The sequence below is a fragment of the Carlito syrichta genome, unplaced genomic scaffold (assembly GCF_000164805.1).
Source record: "Carlito syrichta isolate Samal-C Ts95f unplaced genomic scaffold, Tarsius_syrichta-2.0.1 Scaffold63716, whole genome shotgun sequence".
NCBI lineage: Eukaryota > Metazoa > Chordata > Mammalia > Primates > Tarsiidae > Carlito > Carlito syrichta.
The window spans coordinates 14753-38191 of record NW_007007812.1 but is presented as its reverse complement, the minus strand read 5'-3'; the positions used below and the strand labels follow the sequence as shown (position 1 = coordinate 38191).

General features: G+C 37.1%; 2 protein-coding genes across 3 annotated transcripts in view; both read right to left on the bottom strand.

Moving 5' to 3' along the window:
* Positions 1 to 998: 998 nt before the first annotated feature.
* Positions 999 to 9064, bottom strand: CRYGS (crystallin gamma S). Of its 2 annotated transcripts, XM_021708760.1 has the most exons (4): positions 8927 to 9064; positions 7068 to 7117; positions 1902 to 2144; positions 999 to 1522 (listed from the first exon to the last, which is right to left on the bottom strand). In XM_021708760.1, the coding sequence occupies exons 2-4, from the start codon at positions 7086 to 7088 to the stop codon at positions 1250 to 1252; spliced, it is 537 nt and encodes a 178-aa protein (XP_021564435.1). In that variant the 5' UTR covers positions 7089 to 7117; positions 8927 to 9064; the 3' UTR covers positions 999 to 1249. The 2 variants fall into 2 exon arrangements, with proteins under 2 accessions (XP_021564435.1, XP_008049300.2); XM_008051109.2 differs by lacking the exon at positions 8927 to 9064 and having other exon boundaries at positions 7068 to 7214.
* Positions 8863 to 23439, bottom strand: part of TBCCD1 (TBCC domain containing 1) — a 29289-nt gene continuing 14712 nt past the window's right edge. The window contains exons 3-8 of the mRNA XM_008051103.2: positions 22176 to 22331; positions 18366 to 18732; positions 15731 to 15917; positions 15077 to 15574; positions 12512 to 12662; positions 8863 to 9159 (exon numbers count right to left, since the gene is read on the bottom strand). Coding sequence (XP_008049294.1) covers positions 12533 to 12662; positions 15077 to 15574; positions 15731 to 15917; positions 18366 to 18732; positions 22176 to 22331 — 1338 coding nt within the window. The 3' untranslated portion in view covers positions 8863 to 9159; positions 12512 to 12532. The remainder of the gene's footprint in view (positions 9160 to 12511; positions 12663 to 15076; positions 15575 to 15730; positions 15918 to 18365; positions 18733 to 22175; positions 22332 to 23439) is intronic.

Sequence of the window (23439 nt, the reverse complement as noted above, 5' to 3'; positions counted from 1 at the left end):
ATGTCTCACTTAAAACAGACAAAATGACAAAAGGTAAAAGTGCATGAAGTTCAAAAATTATAAAAATTAAAACTGTATGAAAATATAGTTTAAAATTATTTTTAAAATGACAAAAGGGAGGAGAAGATAACAAAATGACTAAATCTATTTGGAGGAGAGTATACACTATACCTTAGAGTATAGACTCAAGTACACACAGAGAGAGTTTAGCAATTCCAATCTGTCCTTTTGGGGAAAGATCCTAAAAGACATGGCTTTGCCATTTCCTTTAAAGATGAACAGGTGCATTCTGCATATCCCCAGGTTCACTCAGATGCTCTCTACTCCTAGAGATGCTGTTTCCTTCATTATTCTCCTCTTCATGAAGATTAAATAAAATCTCAGGGATTAGTCAAAATAAGCAAACCTTGAAACAACTCCATTTCAACTACTGTAAAGTAGGGGCACATTGTGTAATATGTCTTCTCTACACAAAAAATCTGAACTTAGGGTTGGGAAGTAACTCACACAAGAGTCTCTGGATTGTAAACAAGAGACTTCAGGTGACTTAGCTCCACTATTTTCAAATAATAACCCTGCTTTCATTGGTCATTCTTGATAAACATTCTATCTCCTCAACCAGTCTTTCAGGAAGACTTTGTCCTTTTTACCTTTTAAGTTTTTCAGGGTCTGGTACTCACATCCTATGCACAGATCTCCAACCAATATGTATTGATTTAATGTGTTGGAAATAAGGAGACAAGAACAATGACTTTGGGAACAAAAATATCCTGAACCAAATCCTAGTTCCTTCATTTATTAGCTGGCAAACTTGGGCAAGTTTTAAATTTCTGCCTCAATTTCCTTCTTTGTAAAATGCAGATAAACTACCTCTCACATAGTTGGGAAGAGAAAAAGAAAATATTGTAGGCACTCAATAAATAGTTTAGTAATTATTACTGTGCCTGTTGAAATGCTGCAAAACATAAGCAAAAAGAACCACCATATGGCAGTATGGTTTTCTAACCTTTTAATGCAATCTCATTTTGTTTGGCACAAAGATCTAGATTGGTCATCTGACGATGTGTTGCTTTGTGTAATCACCCACAGTGACGGGCACTGCATTGCTGATCCCTAGAAGCATTTAAGGAGAGGCGTTATAGTCAGCAGTGGGATGCATGCCAACTGTTTTATTTATGATGCCTATTTGGACCACAAGGCCAGCCAGCATTTGGGCCCCAGGAAGAAGCCTGTGGCTCCATTCATGTCATTACTCCACAATGCGGCGGAAAGACTGGACAGCTGGGGAAGCTGCACCCCAATCGATGGGCTTCCGGTACTCTTTCTTGTCCAGGAGGTACTGCCTGCCACGGTAGTTGGGTAGCTCGTAGAAAATCCAGACACCCTCCAGCACCTTACAGGAATGGATCTCTCGCATGTGAAATTGCTCCATGATGGAAGGGCAATCTTCAGTGGTTTCATACATCTGACCATTAAAATCCCCTTTCTCAAAGATCTGAATCTTATACTGGACTCCAGTAGGCTGAAAAAGACACAGGAGGAAATGAACAGCCAACATTATGGAAATTACCTGCAGGTCAAGGGCTTAGAGGACAAGTATGACTCAGAACCTACCACCTTGAAAGCTAGATGATCTAACTCTCAGCTCCCTGGGTACTGACTGAAACAGTTGACTTTTAAAAAGAAACAATCAATTCCTCAAAATACCCTAGAGGCAGAGAAAGCACCCTGGAAACAATTAATGTATTTCATCTTGTGATGAACTGATCTAAGGTGTTACTCAAGCCTCAGCAGCCAACAAGAGTCACTCATTAAGAGGTAGGAAAACCTCAAGAAAACATTTTTTTTAGAGCAAAAGAGAAAGAAAAAGGGCGCGAGCATGCCCAAGTCCCCAGACTTACCAGATGCACAGCTCTGCAGGAGCTGAGGCGGTCATTGAGGCCCATCCAGCGTTGGTATTCAGGGTACTCTCCCTGAGGTAAGATGTACATGTAACCGGCAAAGTTGGGTCTTTCGTATATAGCCCAGGTGCCTCCTTCCACTCTAATGGAGTTGCAGCGACTTAAGTATGTATGGAAATCTGTAGAGTCGCTGTCACAGTCATAGCGGCGACCTTGAAAATTTTTGTCCTCATAGAAAGTGATCTGAAGTACAGGGCCAATAAAGAAAAGAACTGAGGTGTTGGGTGGCTGTATTCACAGATAAAATGCAAAGTAAGAACATGCCAACATTATCTACTTTAGAAATTTCTTTCTCCTCAATTTTGGGGAGAAAATATATAGTTCTACTTCACTTCACAACATTTGCATTCTGGCAGACAACTTTAGTTGTCAACAATAGAAATGAGTACCTTCTGAAGGTTTAACATGAGGTATAACAGAGGAGTACTCACATAGAAGCCAGCAGTTTCAGACTTCTTCCTTTGTGCTCCCAAAGATCTATGTACTAACCAGATTATATTATAAATTATTCATTGATATTTCTACCCCCTCCCACCCAATTCCTATTAGATTTCTTCTAGGGGCAAGGACGAAGCCTTATTTAAGCTGTGGATCCTTTGTGCTCTCAGCATTTGACAAGCCCTCAGTAAATGAAGATAGGTGAGTTCCAATGCAGAAATTCATAGTAGGTGATATAGAAGATACATAGAGAAGAGTAAAACAACCTTAGCTTTTGTGTATTTTAGATGGACATAGAGTATACACCAGGATACATCATATTATGTTCCGTATTACTAGTTGACTGCCAACAGAGTAGATGCAAAGTAACAAAATGATGAGGCAAGAATGCTCTTTGTTTCAAACTCTTATCAAGTTTCTACCGCAATGCTTGGGGTAGGTCTCTGATGACACTGAAAAAGAGGCGGCCTTGGAAAACCAGAAATAACACGCCTGGGCTCTAAAGCTATCTCTCTGCAATCAGCCCTACAACCTTAGACAAGTCACCACTCTGGGCTTCAGCCTCCCATTTTTGTCAAATGAAAGGACTAGAGTAGATCAGAAACCCTGGCTGTAAAAACAAAACTCGGAGCTTTTCTGGATGAAACAGGGGACAGAATTCCCAGGAACTCCTAAGGATTCATGAAGCAATTTTTGAAAAACACTATGAAAACCACAAATGGATGACAGAGTTGGTAGCCGTTACTTAATAATTCCACAATCGCCGGGCTCGGTGGCTCAGCCTGTAATCCCGCGTCTTTGAGAGGCTGAGGTGTGTGGATTGCCTGAGCCCACGGGTTCGAGACCCGCCTGGGCAGCGAGACCTCATCTCTACAATAAATAAAAAAATCAGCCAGGCGTGGTAGCCCGTGCCTGTAATTCCGGCTACTCGGAAGGCTGAGGCGGAAGGATGGCCGGAGCCCAGCAGGTCGAGGCTGCGGTGGCCGGGAGCGGCCACTGCACTCCAGTCTGGGCGACAGAGTGAGACTCCAACTCAAAAAAAAAAAGAAAAAAATTTCACAATCTCTCTCTCTCCATTTGTCTCTCTCTCTCAACAAGGTTTCAGATCAATGCTGTTATTTAAACTGAAACCACAGGTGTCACACTTCAAGCAGTTAATTCCTTGGCATTATATCGCCACCTTGTGGCTAATTTGATTTATGGCTTTAAAAGGAAAAAACCATGTGAGTCATTTCAGACGAAAGCAGCAGAGCCAGGTATTGTCTTGAGAGGATCTCTGAGCAGAGGATTGAAGGATAAGCAGGTGTTTTACGGAAGCAAAGGAAAAGGAACAAACCTGTTCAAAAGAATAAAGAAATGAAAGAGCATGGCCCATCACAGTGAAAATAAATAGTTCATTAAGCATTGTACATATTGAATATGTGGTGAAGTATTAGAAAACAAAGCAGAAAAACGCCACCGGAGCCATGCTGGAATCCCTTCGGTGATTGTGTGAGAATTCTACTTAGTAGCCTGTGCCTGGAAATAGATGACTGCCATGAGCCAGGTGAGAGATGATGAAGGCCAACTGACAGACAACTGCTGGGGGAATGATGATAAGAAACAGCCCAAGGACATTCAGAATTTGGTGACTAATTAGATGCAGGGAATGAAGGAGAGGAAGAAACCAAGAATGATGTGCAAACATCTCATTCTCTTCTACCCTGCATAATTCTTTCTGGCAAGAAATGTTTTTTTCTAATATTTTTTTCTTCTACCTTAAGCTTTCCCTTCCCATTTCTCAACTTTTCTATTCCCCATTCCCTAAAAGCTGCCCTTTTTCTTCCCTACACTATCTACTTCATCTCCTTTCTCCGCTTCCCAAATTTGTCCTTCAGCGATTTCCCATCTTAGCATAGCATAGATTTAGAAACATGGTACCTTAGTTTACAGATGGAAAAAAAAAAAAATCCCAGCACTACTGCTTACTTGCTGTGTGACCTTAGACAGGGCAATGAACATTTCGCTAAAGCTCTCCATTTGCAAAAGAGGGTTCAATGAAATAATGTTGATAAAGTACTTAGTTTAATACCCACCTCACAATTACCAGTAAGCTTTTGCTATGTTGTTACAGACGAATAAATTAAGTGACTTCCCTAAGGTCATTAGTAAATCATAAGTTAGCTGCAGGCAAGACAGCGGAATGAAGTACAAAACCTCTGGTTAGTCATCTGGGTTCACTCTGCTTTATTCCTACCTGCACAACTAGCTCTGTTCAACATGGCAAATTTACTCTCTTAGACATTGAACAAGACTGATCCTGAGCCCAAGGGGCCTGCCCATCACCTGTGGAGAGATCTCTAGGAAAATCAAGCAACTTCTGCAAGAATGGATAGATTCTAAACTCCTTAATTCATATGGTTAATTTGCCTTTGAATTTTGACCAAATATTCACCAAAAAAGAGGTTTTGTAAGAGATATGCTGTGGGAAATGAAGCTGATATAATCTATTTCACTTCATCGTTTCTCACACTTACTGCCCTCTGCACATATGTGTGACTGATACCAAAATCTGAGAAGTGGAAATATACACGTTATTCAGTGAAGTCACCTGATGTTCACCATCTTAGCTGATCGACCAACCATTTCAAGGTTGAAACAAAGCACATGTCCTATTGCCACAGAATCGTTACTGAGCACCAAGACCAAACTTTCCTTTCAGTGGGAAACCATCCAAATCTCAGAGCCAGAAAATGTTGCACCTAGCTATACTCAGTTTCTATTTGTAGATCTATGAAATCCATTCTATTGTCAGTTGAGAGGATTGAAGTAAAAATTTTTGTAGAGAAGGCTAAAAAATATACAGGTTTTCCTAGAAATTATTTCAAAATTCCTGTCATTTTCAAATTTATTATTTGAACACAAGCCTCTAATCCAATGCAGCAGAAATAAAAATGTCTTGAGTATCCCAGAGGTAACAAAAACATACTTAGTAAGATTCATTCCTTTTGCCACACCAAATTGCTAGTAAGATAGTGGGAAAGGGAGAAGCAGTAAGAAAGACTAAGACATAATTTGCTATCCCCTTTAGCATAGCATGCAAAAGTTATTAACTAAATGAACAACTCAGCTATAAATAAATGAGACTACACTGTTACCATTCTGAAACTCTTTAAAAGTGGGAGATGTTTTCATCTAAGATGCTTACATGACATCCTCCCTCAAGACATGTGGATATCCCTCTAAGGACTTCAAATTCTTTTTTTAGTGGGATTTGCATGGCATATTTTCAAAAACTTCAGAGTAGTCAAGACACTTACTTTCCTCCCCAAACCTTCAGGATGAAAAGCTAGTTCTATTTTCCAGTGGGAAAGAAAAATCAGGCACTAAATAATTATGGAAGAAGTCAACAGGTATCTTCTGACATGCTGCAATGGGAAGTACACGACATTGCCTATGTAGCCTTCTTGCCAGAGATGTCTAGTCTGAATCTAAACATGTGGAAACAAGCAGACAAATCTAGATTGCAGGGCTCTCTAAAAGATACCTGGCCTAGACTTTGAAAAATGTTAATGTCTCAAAAAACAACAAAAAAAAAGTATGCAGACTAAAGAGGCTAAAATAAAAATAAAAAAAGGCTAAAGAGAAATGACAACAAAATGAAATACAGGATTCTTAACTGGTTTCTTTGTCAGAGGAAAAGCCAGTCATGAAGCACGTTTCTGAGGGCAATCGTAGGAGATTTGGATGTGGTCTCAGTATTAGGTATTACCTTTATGATTAGTCTTGGGGACATGATAATGATACAATGTTTATATAGGGAATGCCCTTGTTTTTAGGAGATATATACCTAAATACTTAAGGCAAAAATATAATAAAGTCTGATACCTATTTTCATATGGTTTAGTAAAAGGAGAGAGACAGAGCAAATATGGCAAAATGTTAACTGAAGGATATAAGTGAAGGATATCTAAGTATTCATTCAACATTTCCTTCTATTCTTTCAAGATTCAATGGTTTTGAAATCCTTCAAAGTAAAAAGATGAGGGGGGAAAAATTAGGCACCAGCTTTGCCTTACTAGTCAGTGGAGGAATTAAAATGAAAATGAAGAGCTGTTCCCTCATTCCCAAATCCCTGCCCAAGATAAATTTCCAACCCAGCAATTGTGAGCCAAATATTTGAGTCAATTTTCCTAGTGTAAGGGAGCACTTTATTTGGGAAAAGGGTAAAAATAACTGCTTGAATGAAAGAGATATATAGGATTTTATTCACCTGATTGGCCTATCCACCTTGGCCTTTAAGAACATAATTTATGGCTGAGGCTAAATTTCATACCCCCCAAAATTTAAATTGACTACTAAAAGTTCTCTGCTCCACATAATCCTCATCAGCATGTCTTATTCCTGTGGAGATTCACAGAATATTAGTTGCTGGAGGGCAGAAATCATAATGATACGTACACAATATTTACCTGTACAATATTCAACATAGCACCATACATAAACTCTTAATAAAATGTTTCATAATTCTGTTACAGCAGAAAATACAATATCTTAATCTCGTCTCCCAATCCCAGCCACTAACATACTCACCTCCAGGTAAAGAAGCAAACGTTTTTCTGTGTTTCTTTCAATGTATCATTAGGTGAAAAGTGGGTAGACTAAAAAGCAGTATGACCAGTTACTTACCTTCATTCCAGTTTTAGACATTTTTGGTGCATAGGTTGGTTTCCCCAGTGCTGAAAGAAATTCAGGAATAGCTACAGAGAGTTACAGGCACAGTGACATTTATATGGGCTGGTTTCAAGTCAAACATTTGCTTAGTCATGAGAATAGGATCCAAAAATTGAGTCAGTCATTTAGAGGCTATTGATGGTTTCTAGAAAAAACAATTGGGATTATGAAATAAAGGAAAGCTTCAGTACTCCCTTTAATGCTTACCAAGCTCTGCTGCATTATAGACTTTGCTGAGTCAAGACACCAAAACCCAGCCAAAGTTTTAAAAATTGAAAACAAAAAAGTTCCTCTTCCCTGGGCAATTTGGTTTTTTTAGAAAGCAGCCTCTTTGAAATTCCTAATGCCTTTTTCTTTTCAACAAAGCTTGCAGGAGACAAGAGCCCAAAGACTACCCTCTATTTCTGGACAAAAGTGATATTGAAGTATAGACTGTATATTAGATAATATTACTGTACCAAAGCTTAACTTCTTGTATTTGATTATTGTACTATGACTAGGTAAGAGAATGTCTTGTGTTTTTAGGAAATGCATACTAACATATTTGGGAGTAAAGGTCCAAGATGTCTGCAATCCACTCACGAATTGCTAAGCAAAAATAAAATGATATTATATCAAGAGTGGTAAAGCGAAGGTGGCAAAATGTTAACAATTAGTGAATCTAGATGAAGGGTGGTTCATTGACCTATTCTTGCAAGAAGAATGAATTAGAACTGTCTACAGTGTGTAGAGAGACAGAAAGCTATAGTGGGTTTAAGTCCAACTTGCCACCTGTAGGAGGTCTTTCTCTATCAATGATATCATATTGGGACCTGTTCAGAGAATATTTTTCAGCCCTTAACACAGCTCTGATTTTAAGAATGAAATTCCATCTTATGTAAACTCAAAGAAACAAGAAACCAACTCTTTTCCATTTTTATCTTTCTGATCAAGTATATTCTCAAAAGTTCAACTTCTTCATCTTTTTACTAACAAAGCTAACCAACACATATTTATATAAATGGGATACCCCAAAGATGTAGTATGGTCAATTCAGAAAACGGCCAACATGCCTTGATAAGAAGATCACTGAGAAACAAAGTATTAAGCTACATACTTAGTTTTCTGAATTAGAAACTTTAAATTAAGTATCTGATTATCATTAATTTCATTAAGAAAATAGCAATTTCCAAAATGCACTTCTGTTACTCTAGTATTTATTTGGTAATGCTTTGCTTGCTTGAATTTCATCTTAAAATGAAAACTTCAATTAGAATTAACAAACATTCTGAGGGTTTTCACTTAAGAAGTATAAGAGCAAGACCTTTTTAATATATTACTAATTAAATGGCCAAAGAGCATATGAAACAATGTTTACCAGCAATCTGGTTCATTTCACTAATTTGCTTTCCTTTATCTTAAAGAATAGGGCTTTCCCAATCAAATGTAAACTTTACTTAGATATGTCACAGAATGACACTGAAAACCTTTTCTAAAATTAAAGCTTTATCTTTTAATCAAAAAGAAACTACTCTTTAGAGTTTATTGAAAATTTGATGCAAAAAGTGAAAAATAAAGATTTTAAATACAATTTCATTGTTTCATACTTTATAATATATAAAACCATCTCTGCTATATTTATACACCAACAAATTGTACTTTCATTCTATTTTTTAAATTCACTTTTAAATAGTTATAAAGAACTATAAAACTTTTACTTAACTCTAGAAAGGATGAAATCCTTCTATCATACAAATTAAAATATGCCGAATACTTGCTCAATCACTTTAATATTAACAATCGCTTTAACATTAACACATATACAATAGGACTGCCTTCATCAACTTTTTCATTTTGGCATCACAAAGATGAGTCTTCCAATGTTCTACAAATACTATATTTATATAAAAGTCATAAGTTTAGCTAAAATTCAACCTAAACAGTAACAAATGAATATGGAACAGAAATCAAAGGAAGGAAGAAAAAGCCTCCAAAGCAGTAAGAGCACCTTTCCAATTTAATTTCAAGATGAACACCATCCTCCATTCATCCTTGTGTTTCCAGGGCCCTGAAGATAAATAAAATAAAAATTAATATTAGTAACTTTTCTATTGCCTTCATGTAAATAATTTTTTAAAATCCTTGCATACAAAATCACATAAATTACCAAGGACAGATTATAGTTTAGAGTGAGTTCTAAAAGTAAAAATATTTCTTTTTTTCTAAGTGTCACATTAGTTCAAAATAGAAGAAGAGAAATTCATACAGAGACACAAAAAGCTGGCAGGCTGTGAGGATTAGTTTAAGCTAAAATTTTTATAGCTTATAGTTCATACTTCCTTTGTATAACCTCCATCAGATTTCCAATTCTTCATGTCATCATTTATTAAATACTATTTTTTTAAAAAAGCATTATGTGCTTTTAAAATGTAAACTATATATAAACAACAAAAAAAATACATTTCATAGCTTTGAAAAACTGCAGTTTCCTAAAAAGTTAAATATATGTCCACATGTCCTTACAATTCCACTCCTGGGAATTCCATGAGAAGTAAAAGTATATGTCTACACAAAAATACGAACACAAATATATATGGCAGCATTATATACAACAGCAGAAAAGAACAGATAAAGTAGTAGATCCACACAATGGAATATTATCCAGTCATAAAAAAATGAAGTGCTGATACATACTACAACATGGATGAACCTTGAAAACATTATATCAGACACAAAAATGTTTATATGAAATGTACAGATCAGACAAAGTAGATTAATGGTTGCCAAGGGCTGAGGGGAAGAGGAGATACAGGGGGCTGGAAGAATGAGGAGTAACCAACAATGTGTAATGGACCTTATTTTGAGGGTGATGAAAATGTTCTAGATTTGTTAATAAGGATGGTTGCACAAACTTGTGAATATACTTAAAAGTCACTGAATTTGGGCAACCCCTTCGGGTCCCCTCCCACTGTGGGAACTTTTGTGTCCTCTCAATAAATCCTTTCAAAAAAAAAAAAAGTCACTGAATTCTTCACTTTTAAAAGGTAGGCTTTATTTAGGTCAGGCTTGGTGGAGCACGCCTATAATCCCAGCATTTTGGAACGCTGAGGTGGGTAGATTGTTTGAGAATAAGAGTTGGAGACCAGCCTGGGCAACATAGCAGCATCTTGTCTCTACAAGAAAATGAAATTATTAGTTGGGCGTGGTATGTACCTATAGTCCCGGTTACACAGGATGCTGAGGTAGAAGGGTCACCTGAGCCCAGGAGGTTGAGGCTGCTATGAGCCATTATCATCAAGATCATGCCACTGCACTTCAGCCTGGGCGACAGAGTGAGAACCTGACACTAAACTCACCGCAACTCAACTGAATTTAAAAAATGAGTTAAAGAGACCTAGTGTACAGCATGGTAACTATAGTTAATAACATTACAGTGTATTCTTTTTGTTTGTTTGAATATGGGGTCTCACTCTATTGCTCAGGCTGGAATGTAGTCACATAATCATGGCTCACTGCAGCCTCAAACATCTGGGCTCAGGTGATCCTTTTGCTTCAGCCTTACCAGTAGCTAGGACTATAGGCATATGCCACAATGCTCAGCTAATTTTTTGTAGAGATGAGGTCTCACTATGTTTCCTAGGTCTTGAACTCCTGGGCTCAAGTAATCCTTCCACCTCGGCCTCCCAAAGTGCTGGAATTACAGGTGTGAGCCACTGCCCAGACTATAGTATATTCTTGAAAAAAGCCAAGAGAGTAGATTTTAAATGTTCTCACCATAAAAATGACAACTATGTGAGGTAATACATGTGTTAACTGGGTTGACTTACCCATTCCAAAATGTGTGTATACATGTTGTGGAATAGGTAAATTATATATATATAAGTGTGGTTTTTTTTGAGCTGGAGTCTCACTGCATCGCCCAGGCTGGAGTGCAGTGGCATGCTCACAGCCACCCCTGCGCTGACCTGCTGGATTCCAGGGATCCTTCTACCTCAGCCTTCCAAGTAGCCGGAACCACAGGTGCGTGCCACCATGCCTGGCTAATTTTTTGACTTTTTGTAGAGATGTGGTTTTGCCAAGTTGCCCAGACTGTTCTTGAACCTGTGGGCTCAGGCAGTCCCCTCACCTTGGCCTCTCAAAGCGCTGGGATTACACGCTTGAGCCACTGCACCCAGCCTATATTTCAAAACATCAAGTGGCACATGAAAAACAATTTACATGTCAATTTAAAAAATAAAATAATCAGCTGGGCTCAGTGGCTCAGCCTGTAATCCCGCGCCTTTGGGAGGCTGAGGTGAGTGGATTGCCTGAGCTCCGGGTTCGAGACCCGCCTGGGCAGCGAGACTTCATCTCTACAATAAATCAAAAAATCAGCTGGGTGTGGTAGCGCATGCCTGTAATTCCGGCTACTTGGAAGGCTGAGGCGGAAGGATCACCAGAGCCCAGCAGGTCGAGGGTGCGGTGGCCGGGAGCGGCCACTGCACTCCAGTCTGGGCGACAGAGTGAGACTCCAACTCAAAAAATAAATAAAATAAAATAAAATAAAATAAAGTAATTAAATATATCCCTACATATATAAGCATATTTGTAAGATAAATCCTAAGAAGTGAAATTGCTAAGTCAAAGAATATTTGCATTTTTATTTTTATTTTATCAACTTGCCCCCTAAGTGTAAGTTAAATGTCTTGCCAGTATTGTATACCATCAGTTTTTGATCCTTGCCAAATGAATAAATAAAAAATTATATATTTCTTTAATTTTAAATGAGCATCTTTGTGTCTGTATTTTTCTGTGAAATATCTAATTCATGTATTTTCCTTGTTTTTCTATTCTTAGTGTTTAAAAATACTTTAAAATAACAAATAAACTAATTTCTATTTTTATTTCTATATTACTATCCAAATATACAGAATAATACTGTATATTTGGATTAAATAAATTCCAGTAAATTTGTTTGTATCCATGTTCTCTTTTATTTCATCTATGATCTTCTAATGTTCAGTACTCAAATCTTTATTTGGATTAACTCTGGCAGTTATTATTGCTCATATGTGCAATCAACAAAGATGAGCTAATTTATTAATTGATTTGAGTGTGGGGGGATGAGAAAAAGGAAAGATGGCTAGAAAGGCGGAATAAAACTTAAAGCTATATGTAGGGGAGAGTGGTATCTTTGGACAATACAACTTATGTCAGGTAGAAAGCAAAAAAGATAAAACGTGACCATTATATTTGCCCAAAATTCTGTAGGTTCCATCTGAATATTTTGGTTGGTCTGCTTACTAATATATGGTCAATACGGGTACATAAAGGTCTGTGTATGCTGGTAGAAATGGTAGGAAAAATTTTGTGTTTTTTTAATGCTTGAAACATTTCTCCAAAAGCATCTGTCTCAAATGGTGCACATTATAAATGCCTACCAGTGTTTTGACATAGGCTCCCTATCCTGCTGCTTGTTTGGAGCCTGCTGCAGGGGGCACAAGGCTGTCTAGCTGTTGACGATGTCCTGTGTGAATCAGCCATTCAAAAAACTTGTTCTCCACCAGTACCTGGAACTGCTTTCTTTGATCCCTAAAATTGCAATTGAGAACAAAAAGAATGTCAGAACAATAATTTATATGACTTTTACTCTGAGCGATTACACAACAAGTTCATGGTATAACAGTAAATGATTAATTATCTGTAGTTATTCTTTTGTTCTCATTCTGTTCAGAGTACACTGAACTACCCTCCCACTCTTACCAAAAAAAAAAAAAAAAAAGAATTGGTCAGATACAATGCCCTCTTTGTAAAGGCTTATTCATTGTCAGATAGTTACTGAAGACCAAGTGATCACTGGGTAGCACTCTGATTGATGGGGATAAATCTATAAAGAAAAGAAAAGAGACAAGGCCCCTGTCCAAGCAGACTGACACTATATGACTCCAGAGGGCACCATTCACATTGTGATCTATGTAGTTTATACCCCTGAATATTCTAGTGGAAAAAACAGGTAATAAACAAAATAAAAATATAATATAAAGTTATGTAGTCATAAGTGCCTTGAAGAAAAATGGAGCAGGTAAAGGAATAGCAAGTATTGAAAATACTATGTAGGAAAAAGAATAAACAGAAATAACCTCTGATAACATCTAAGCAGAGGTCTGCATGAAATAATGGAGTAATCAAAATGAGTATCTGGAGAGGAATATACTAGGCAGATGAAACAAAAAGCACAAAGGTTCTAAAGTGAGAGCACATTTAACATGTTTACAGTAAGAAAAAGAAGAGTAGCTCCTAACAGCCAGGAGTTAGCTTAGCACTATCAGTGAGGCCTTGGTGTAGCTAGAATCTGGCCTGGCTGTGGTGTTCTTCTGTTGAACATAATTCCACAGAACACCAACATTAGACAAATACATTCAGGATGATGCTAGAACAAAGCAAGCACAAGACCACTCTGTAATCATATTTCATACCAGACTAAGAAAAAAATATAGCTTGGCATGGTGGCTTGTGCTTGTAGTTCCAACTACTTAGAAGGCTGAGGTGGAAGGATCACATGAGCCCAGCAGGTCGAGGCTGCAGTGACCATGAGCGTGCCACTCACTGTATTCCAGCCTGGGCAACAATGTGAGACTACAACTCAAAAAAAAAAAAAAGAAAGAAAAGAAAAGAAAAAGAAAAAATAATTGGTAGTCCAAAAGTGGCCAAACATTATCCTTTTCTGGCTGAGTGACTGCTGCTTCTTTAAAATTATAGTTTTAGTTCTACTTCCTTCCTCCTGCCTTAGATATAAAATTATTAAGCCACCAAATCATAGAATTACTCTCACTTTCAGATAGCTCTGCTTTCTAGAACTCTCCAAAATCACTTCACCACAAACCAAAATCCAACTCTAAGTTCTTTTTTTAACATTCTTTTACTGACACAGTTTTCTATGTTCCCCAATCTTTCACTGAGATGAAACAATTCTCTGCCTCCCTGGCTTGAGTCAATGCAATTCACATTTGTTTTACATATGTGTTTCTGGTGGGCTTTGGTCAGAGGGCAATGACAAAGTAATAGCAAAAAGGCTGCTATATGTTGGGAAGGAGTAAATGAAGACAAGAACAGCAGAAAATGAGAAAGGGAGAGAGTCTGGTAGGTGTGATGAAGGCTTTGGACTTTATTCCAAGTATGACAGGAAGCCATGAGAGGGGTCAGAGCAGGGAAAGTACATGGTCTAATCACTTTTAATAAGATCACATTAGCAGTTTATTTTCAAACTTATTTTAGTCTTCTCATATTCCCCCAAAATAAATGAACTACTTTCATTGTTTCTCGTGTCAAGATGGATATCGCCACTTGAAAACATTATGATTCAGGGTAAACATTTATTAAGTGCTTACCACATCCCATACTCTGCACATGTATATGTATAAGCTTTTCACATGTATAAGAGAATCTAGGCATTTAAACACTAGAAGCAATTCATAGAATTGCTTTAAAGAATTTTTTTCAATGATCACCCATTTTTATATAACATTATTATAATGCTATTTTTGTATTATATGATATACAGTATAACAATTGTTGAAAGAGAATAATGAAGACACTAAAAGCATTTAAGAACCTATGGAAACAGGTTGACTAGGTCTAAATCCTGGTTCCTGTGTGACTTTGGATAATGTACTTAACCTCTCAAGTCTTCGGTTTCCTCATCTGTAATAGGGTATAATTATGAAGAATAAATGAGTTAGTACATAGAAGATGCAATAGTATTAGATTATGTGGCATCTTCTACACATGACTTCTTTATAAGTCTTGTATCTGCCAACTAAACATAAGCTTCTTAAAAGAAGGGAGTTTAATACTTGAGTAAATAGTGCCTAGAATACTGATTGTCTAAGCCTTAACAAAACACACCTTATTTTTTATTATTACTTTAGCACAGCACTAAAAATGTGCAGATTAACTTGTTTTTCCATGGAGTTTCACATAAAGTATTATTACTTCTAATTACTCACTTTGTCAAATGAGCCTCCTTCACAATTTTCTGCCAAATCTGTATTTTCTGTTCTCTTTGACCCAGTGCTTTCCGGTATGCAGATGGAAGACCCCCAGGTATCTCTGTGGTGTCCCCTTCCATTTCAAAGGGAATAATAAATACATAGAATTCACACGGTGGCAAGAGCTGGAAGACACTTGTGTCACTGTTCTCTCTGCACACAACCATTGGATTATCCCAATAGTTAGGCACTGTAGCAAGGCCAGTCTTGGCCATATGGTCCTCTAGCATTGGGTAATGGGTATGAAAAGGGGCAAAAGTTGCTGTCTGATTCCCAGAGAGAATAAGTGGGTGCGTAGGTGTCAGAATGTGAAAGATGCAACCTGTTGTAGAAGAGATGGACAAACGATGGCAAACAGCAATGACTTTAATGTTGTCACAACTGTGGAGATGAAGAGCAGTCTCCACAGGGCCTAAGACAAAGGTGCTATTCCTGCACTTCTCAATTGTCACAGATCTGAAAAATAAAAAAAAAAATGAGGTAAATATCTCTGAATGAGAATAAGCCCAAAATATTTGAATAAAATATTATTCTCTAATGGCAAAAAATAATAATCCACAGAATAAATCATGGTTCAAAGAAAATGTCAGAAACGATATGTTCTGTGCTTACCTTAAGGGAGAGAGCAGATATATAAAAGATTCGTTGCAGCGATGAATCTTTACATGTGCCCCCACCAGAGTATCTGAGCTCTTAGCCAATGTCTGCTTGTAAACCTGGCTCATCACCACCATGCGGTACATCCTAGGGGCCACATGAGTATTACAAGCAATCTTAGCTCTTTTGGTCGTCCCTTCAACTATTTAAGAAAACATGAATACATGAGATACTTTCAAATCAATGAATAACAAACAGCCATATGACGTTATACATGTCTACACACCTGAAATTAGATACTATACATGAAGAGAAAATGTTAGATCTAGATGTTGGGTAAAGAGGTATTTGCTATACTAATCTCTATTATTTTCTGTATGTTTGTAATATTTCACAATTTTTTGTTACAAAAAATTTTAAACTTTTAATCCACTTAAGATTGTCTATAGATCTAAGATTTTTTTCATGGTTCTCCTTCAAGTTAAATAATGTGCCTAAGGTCATATGACTACTAAGTGGCAGAGATGGCCTAACTCAAATATCTTCTCCACCAACATGCTTTATCATCCCAATCACAATTCACCTCTCCAAATTGCCATAATATTAATCCCACACCTTTCTTTGTTTACAACAGTATTCCATGAATTCTTTTGGGTTCATGTCTGTATTTCCAAGATCACTACTACCTGAGAGCACATCTTCCTATCATATATAGTGTCTTGTACAAACTGACACACAAAAAATATGTGCAGGCTGCCCTTCTAACACAGTCCTACCATTATGTGACTAGCTTCTCAGACTGCAAGCCGTTGGGACACCCTTGTAAACTATATTGGAGAAATGGGGAGAGGTCACATAAGTATGCTATTGTTCTTTTAAAACAATTCTTATTGTTTATTTTTATTACATAAGTTTACTTTTATTACACATATAGCATGTTCATAATACACGGTTATTATAGAAAAATAACAGTAATAGAAGATAAAAATCATTTGTAATCCTACTACCTATGATTATTAACATTTTTTTTTTTTTTTTGAGTTGGAGTCTCACTCTGTTGCCTAGGCTGGAGTGTAGTGACACGCTCACCGCAGTCTTAACCTGCTGGGTTCAGGCAATCCTTCCACCTTAGCCTTCCAAGTAGCTGGAACTACTGGCATGCACCACCATGCCCTGCTAATTTTTTTATTTATTGTAGAGATGAGGTCTCGCCAAGTTGCTTGCGCTGGTCTTGAACACATGAGTTCAAACAATCCTCTCACCTCGGCCTCCCAAAGTGCTGGGATTATAGGCGTGAGCCACTACACCCTGCCAACTGTTAACATTTCAGTATAATCCTTACGAGGTTGGGTATTCTTTCTTTCTTTCCTGCTAATGCCTCTCCTAACAACATTAAGAAACTCATTTGAATCTGTATTATTTTCTGAACATTAAGAATGATATAGGAATGCCAGGTGTGATGGCTCATGCCTATAATCTCAGCACTTAGACTTTGGGAGGCCAAGCAGGAGAATCATTTAAGGTCAGGAGTTCAAGACCAGCCTGGTCAACATAGTGAGACCCTACCACTACAATTTTTTTTTTTTTTAATTAGCTAGGTATGGTGGTATTTGCCTATAGTCCTAGCTACCCAGGAGGCTGAGTCAGAAGGATTGCTTGTGCCCAGGAATTTGAGGTTGTAGTAAGCTATGATTGAGCCACTGCACTCTAGCTTGGGTGACAGAGTGAGAACTTGGGTCTAGAAAAACTAAAAAATTAAAATAAAAATTAAAAATGAATTATGTAGTATCTCCTAAATATTTATAGGAGCTTTACATATCTGAATGGCTTATACCTCATAACAGAGCAATAGCTTGGTTGAATATAGAATTTCTTTTTGTTCAAGATTCTATAGATATTGCTCAACCATTTTCTGTTTTTTAGCAGAAAAATGTTTGACACAAAACTGATTTTTTTTTTACATTTGTATGAACGCTATCTTTTCTTTATCTTTGAAATTCAGAGACTGTGGAAATATCTTCTAGTGCAGCTTCTTTTTCCTTCATTAATTTTGCCTGGTACTTTCCTTAGTAGTATAGACTCCTACTGGGATGTGTTGCTCTATTCCTCTTCTCCTAAAACTTGTACCTGAGCCCAGGGGTCATTTAGAACCTGAGCCTATTCACTTAGTCATCACTGAATTATCAGGACTATACCTGATGCAATCAAGGCCAGATTCTCTCTATTGTATATTTAAATTTCCAATTTAGAAATATCTGCTCTGCTTGAGACCTCATCTCCATACGCGCTCACTGAGGTTATTAAAAATTCTGCTGTGTTGTATAGAAAATTGGAAAGCCTCAAGCAAGTGAACATACGAGAGTGAGGGAGAGAGAGTCAGCAAAGAGAACAGCAGAGCAAAGAGACGGCTAACTGCAGTTGGAGTGTCTATTAACAGCAACCAAAGGGACCTTAACTAATGAACCAACTCTTTAAGATTGTTGCTGCCTTGAGAGAAAAATTTATATAGGAAGACATTCTTCTTTTCTTTTTTATATAGCAATGTTTTTTAGGACCTCCACAGAAGATGTATGATTATTAATACACCAGAAAACATCAGATTTCTTAACTTGTCATTCAGTTTAATGTAGATTAAAATATTAAAAAATACCTTGGTGAGCCCAAGCCAATTTCTTTCCAGACTTGAGACAAGCAGATGTACCAAATGGATTATCAGTCAAATGGGATCTCAACCAGGCTTCCAGCTTGTAGAAAGAGAAAGTCTTAGAGATCTTTGAGAAGCCACTTTCTGCATGCAGTGGTTGCCACAGTGCAAGTTCATGAAGTGGATAGATCTTTCTGGTTCTATTTACTGTACCTTCAATAAGGAAGCTGAGTGCCACAACAGCTTCTCGAGACACTAGACTACTATGGGTTGAATGAAATGATGCAGTGAGTTGTTCTGGATCTAAAAGCAGCTCAAGGAGGTCTGTCAGATGATCACAGACAAAAGCTTGGTGACTGTAATCATTCCAGTTCTAAAATAAATAAATAAATAAAAAACTCTTAACAGAACAAACAGATTCTGCAAGATCTAAAACTTTTATGTTTATTATTCTGTATTTACACTCTGTCTCACCCCCTTAAAAATGTATTTGGCTATATAAAGTTATATATAAAGCTTTAAAAATGTATATGATAGGTATAAAAAGATTCTCTCTCCACTAATTCAAAAGTAATAGTAATAAACTGCCCTTAGTACGTGTCAAGGTATTAAGTGTTATACATTAAAATATTTACTCCTAACAATAATCCTAAAGTAGAAGTCATTATGAAGCCCATTTTACGGATGAAGAAATGGATTTACAAAAAGGTTAAGAAATTTGCCCAAGATCACAAAGCTAGGAAAGTTTCAGCTCAAACATAAAAATCACTATCATGGACATTCATTCAATGTAGCATTGGGTTTCTTAATTTGCCTTTTCCAATTACAGAAGAAATTTCAAATTCTACTGAGTAAAATGAGGCAACCAATCTTACTGTGACTAGACTGAAGAGAAATTATAACTTTGGGGATAAGCTTTGAGTTGGCAGATGTCGATGTGATTTGGCCCATTCAATTTACAGACATTTTTTATGCATCTCCTATTTGGCATGAATGACATTAAGTGATGAATATGCAAATTAAGTAAGACACAGTTTCAGTCCTAAAGAAACTCAGAATCTAGTAGTAAGAAGACAATATAAAAAAATAAGCACAACACAGTGAGATAAGACCTAAGCAGAGATCTGTAAAATATTCTACGAACATGAGAAGAATAAATAACTCACTAACTCCACTTGGGGGAAAAAAAATCATAGTAGAGTACTGTTCAAATAGATTGTTGATTGATGTTGGTAGTTAGGCAAACAGATAAGAAAAAAAAATATTCTATATGAACCAGAAAACAGGCCCACACCAGACATTGAACCTGCTAGCAGCCTGATCTTAGAATACCCCGCTTCTAGAACTATGAGAAATAAATTTCTGATGTTTAAAAAAAAAGGCCTTTAGGCATGGGAACATACTCAAAGCCCCACAGGAATAAAAGTACCTGCTGTATTAGAGTACTTCAAGTTCTCAGTGGAGTATAGGAAACATGCTGGGAAGTGGCACCTGAAGTTAAGATGGTAGGCGGGGAATCATGAAATGCCTTGTATGAAATACTCAAACATTTGGACTTTATTTTATATGCCAGGATGTTTCTAAATAGCTATATCTTTTTTAAAAACTTTAATTAATTCTCCTTTGAATGCCAAAAAAAGCAGATTAAAGCAGGGCTGTCCTCAGCCTCAGCCTGCTCTTCCTCTCATTGCATCTCTCTTCCCCAAAGTAGGCCCTGAGGTGGTTCCATGGAATACAACATTAACACAATGACAATGAGGATTTGTTGTCGGAGTTTAGACAGGAGACAGATATAATCCATCTCCATTTTAGAAAGTCCACTGGTAGGCAGACTGTAGCCTAAAGCAGGGTGACCAGCAAGGACCTAATTACAGAAATCAAGGCAAAAAAAGTTATTAGATTAAAAAGCCTAGGCAAAAGGAAGGGACAGATTTAAAGTATTATTCTGAGACAGAATCAGTAAGACTAGAAAGTTAAGTAGGTGAGTGGTGACAGAGAGAATAGGGTGGCTGGTGGTAACCTTCACTGGCATAGGGAGCACCAGTTAACTCAAGTAATGGAAGATTTTATTGTAGGGACACACAATCATTTCCTAAGCTGAAGTAGAGGCATGCCTCATAGAACTGGAAATGGTTCTGGAAAACTAACTGGAACCTGGTTCTCTTTCAGGGGGCCAGTGTCTTTCTGTATGTTTATTCCATTCCCTTCTTTTTCTCTGATGACAAACAGCCTGTGCTTCTCTGATCGCCTCAGAATTTCTAATTTCTCATAACTCTAGGTTACTCATGAGCATGGTGACGACTCTAGTCCCAATGCCAAATGGGATTTCAGTTCAAATGCTCTTCATCAACTCATAATTTCTTCCTGGGAAGACTGACTGGCCCAGTTCATCATTTCAAATCAGACTAATTTCAAATACATAACAATAAGTGGGCAATTGTACTCAAGTGTCAATCCCTAGTTCAATCAGGTATTGAGGGAGATCATGCTAACCCTGAGTCACCATTCACTGATGCTTACTATGAAACAAGTCCTATGCTAATATATTACTAAATTTCCATAGCCATTCAGAAATAGGCATTTATTATCCCCATTTAGAGAGAAAAAGCCAAGACCCAGAGCAGTTAACAGACTTGCCTAAAATCACGTGACTATTAAGTGATGATAGAGCCAAATCCAAATGTAGACTATCTTGGCTCAAAACACTGTCTCCTAACAGTGCCCATTCAGTAGGAACTACATGTGGTGAGAACAGGCAATGACTGGCATCTCTAATATATTTCTACTTGAATATTCTGAATTTAAGATATAGGTAGGGCATCTATGTAAAGGGATAAGTATGAGGCAAGAGCTCTAGGATGGAGACAAACTTGGAAGTCATTAAGATATACGAAGTTGGTGCCTGCCCACCAGACACCCAATCTTGCAAGACCGCCATTAAAGTCTCATTTCTGTTGCAAAGAAAAAAAAAATGTAAATATGAAGTCATGAGGATAGAAAAAATTATCTTGAATGAATATGTTCAGAGAGAAAAGAAAATTGGCTTAGGCAGAATAGCTGCTTGTAAGGAACAGGGGGAGAAAAATTTATTTTAAAAAGTGAGAAGAAAGAATCAGAAAAAAAATAGCATCATGGAATATAAAGAAGGAGAGATTTATTAAAAAGGAGATTAAAAAGAACCAAATATTGAAGAGTTTTTTTAGCTTCAGAAAATTTTTAAAGAGCCTACACACGGCATTAATATTGAAGTCTAGGTTTGCTTAAAGTTTTGCAAAATACTTCCACAAAAACAGGTAAAAACATTTTGATTTTCTTTACAAAACCAGAAAAAAGCAATACAATATTTTCTAAAACTCACAATGTGAGGCAGCCAAATTTAACTTCTTGGTTGTTGCATATTTAGTTACTTAAGCATGATTAAACAACATGAGAAGATATTTTTATAGAACTTTTTTCAGTAGATTTCAACAGAATTTGCAAATACCACATCTTCTTGTTTATCCTATCTTAGTTAAACTCAAATTCTTTAACATTTATAAAATCAGAATGCTAATAGAATATAGTAAACGATTTGCCCAAAAATCATGCAAGTGATTTTTATATCAGTGAGGGAAATGAAACCACTTCTCTGTTTTGATTAAGTCTGTACGCATTGATTCTGCTTTATAATTTCTAGAAAAGCAAAGAGCAAAAAACAAAACAAGTCATCAAATTACTGGCTTATATAAGAAATGCCACCATAATTTCTAATACAGGTGAACCATCTACCTCACAAATTGTCCCTTTCAGAGAAAGAGACCAAGATATAACCAGTACCTTATTATGACAACTGGATTTTTCAGTCAGGTCAGGAGACTGAGATCTATTTCTGGGACTAGGCCACTCTTCCCCAATCAAAGATGTCCTCAAGGAGACCTTGTTCAACTGCTGTATGTATAAGAAGAGCAGAAACTGTAGGGTATCCACTGAAAGCTGTCCAAGAAGAAAATAAATGATGAATACACATCCTAAAACAACAACAATCACATGTCTACAATTAAGTAGACAAACTATATTCACAAGTTTGTTCATCCTAAAGAAGCAAATTTGGAAATATTGCTAGCATTTGATATATATGTGTCTCTGATACCTAGATGCAGGAGTTTCTGAAACTAATTAGAGTCACTTACCTTTGCAGAAAGCTATGTAGCATCTATGGCCATAGAAACCGTCTCTCAAAACAAATGAAGAGGAAAAGATGAAGTATATTATTTCAGAAGTTTAAAGTTACAGTTTAACAAAACAACCAGCTGGGCATGGTGGCTCACTCCTGTAATCCCAGCACCTTGGGAGGCAAAGGTGGCAGGACTGCCTGAGCCTACAGATTCGAGACCAGCCTGGGCAACATGGTGAGACCTCATCTCTACAATAAATAAAAAACTTAGCCGGGCATGGTGGTGCATGCCTGTAGTTCCAGCTACTTGGAATACTGAAGTGGAAGGATCACCTAAGCCCAGCAGGTCAAGGCTCCAACTAAAAAAACCACCAACAACAACAACAACAAAAAAACCTTACTAATTTGAATACATGAATGAGAAGATGGAAGAAAGAAGAAAATTCAGTTAAGACATAGAGGCTTAACCTAATGTTCACAGATTATCAAGAAAGTTTAGGATATCAGTGTAATACCCGAAATTGTATGTCTTTTTGGTGCCCGGATAATTTCTTTTTTGACTTACTGTAGAGATGAGGTCTCACCAAGTTGCCCAGGTTGGTCTCAAACCCGTGGGCTCATGCAATCCTCTCGTTTCTGCCTCCCAAAGTGCTGGGAATACAGACGTAAACCACCATGCCCAGCTTGAAGCTCACAATTTGAAGCTCATGATTATCCTCACATACATCCCCATACACATACAGGAGAAGCAAAAAGGTTAAGTAATATATCTGGGAATACAGCTATATTTACCCAGATACCCAGCATGGCTAAAAATCACTATCACCTGAGGAACTTAAAAAGTACAGAGTCTCAGGATCACCCAGACCTATTCAATCAACTGTCAGTGTAGAACCCCATTAATTTATGTTTTATAAATTTTTGCTT

Bases quoted from the DNA above. Each gene is read 5' to 3' on its own strand.
- CRYGS (XM_021708760.1), bottom strand. From the start codon at position 7,088: ATGTCTAAAACTGGAATGAAG. The intron at 2,145-7,067 runs GTAAGTAACTGG...CCTGTACTTCAG, and splicing joins TGTCTAAAACTGGAATGAAG to ATCACTTTCTATGAGGACAA. The intron at 1,523-1,901 runs GTAAGTCTGGGG...TGTCTTTTTCAG, and splicing joins CCTGCAGAGCTGTGCATCTG to CCTACTGGAGTCCAGTATAA.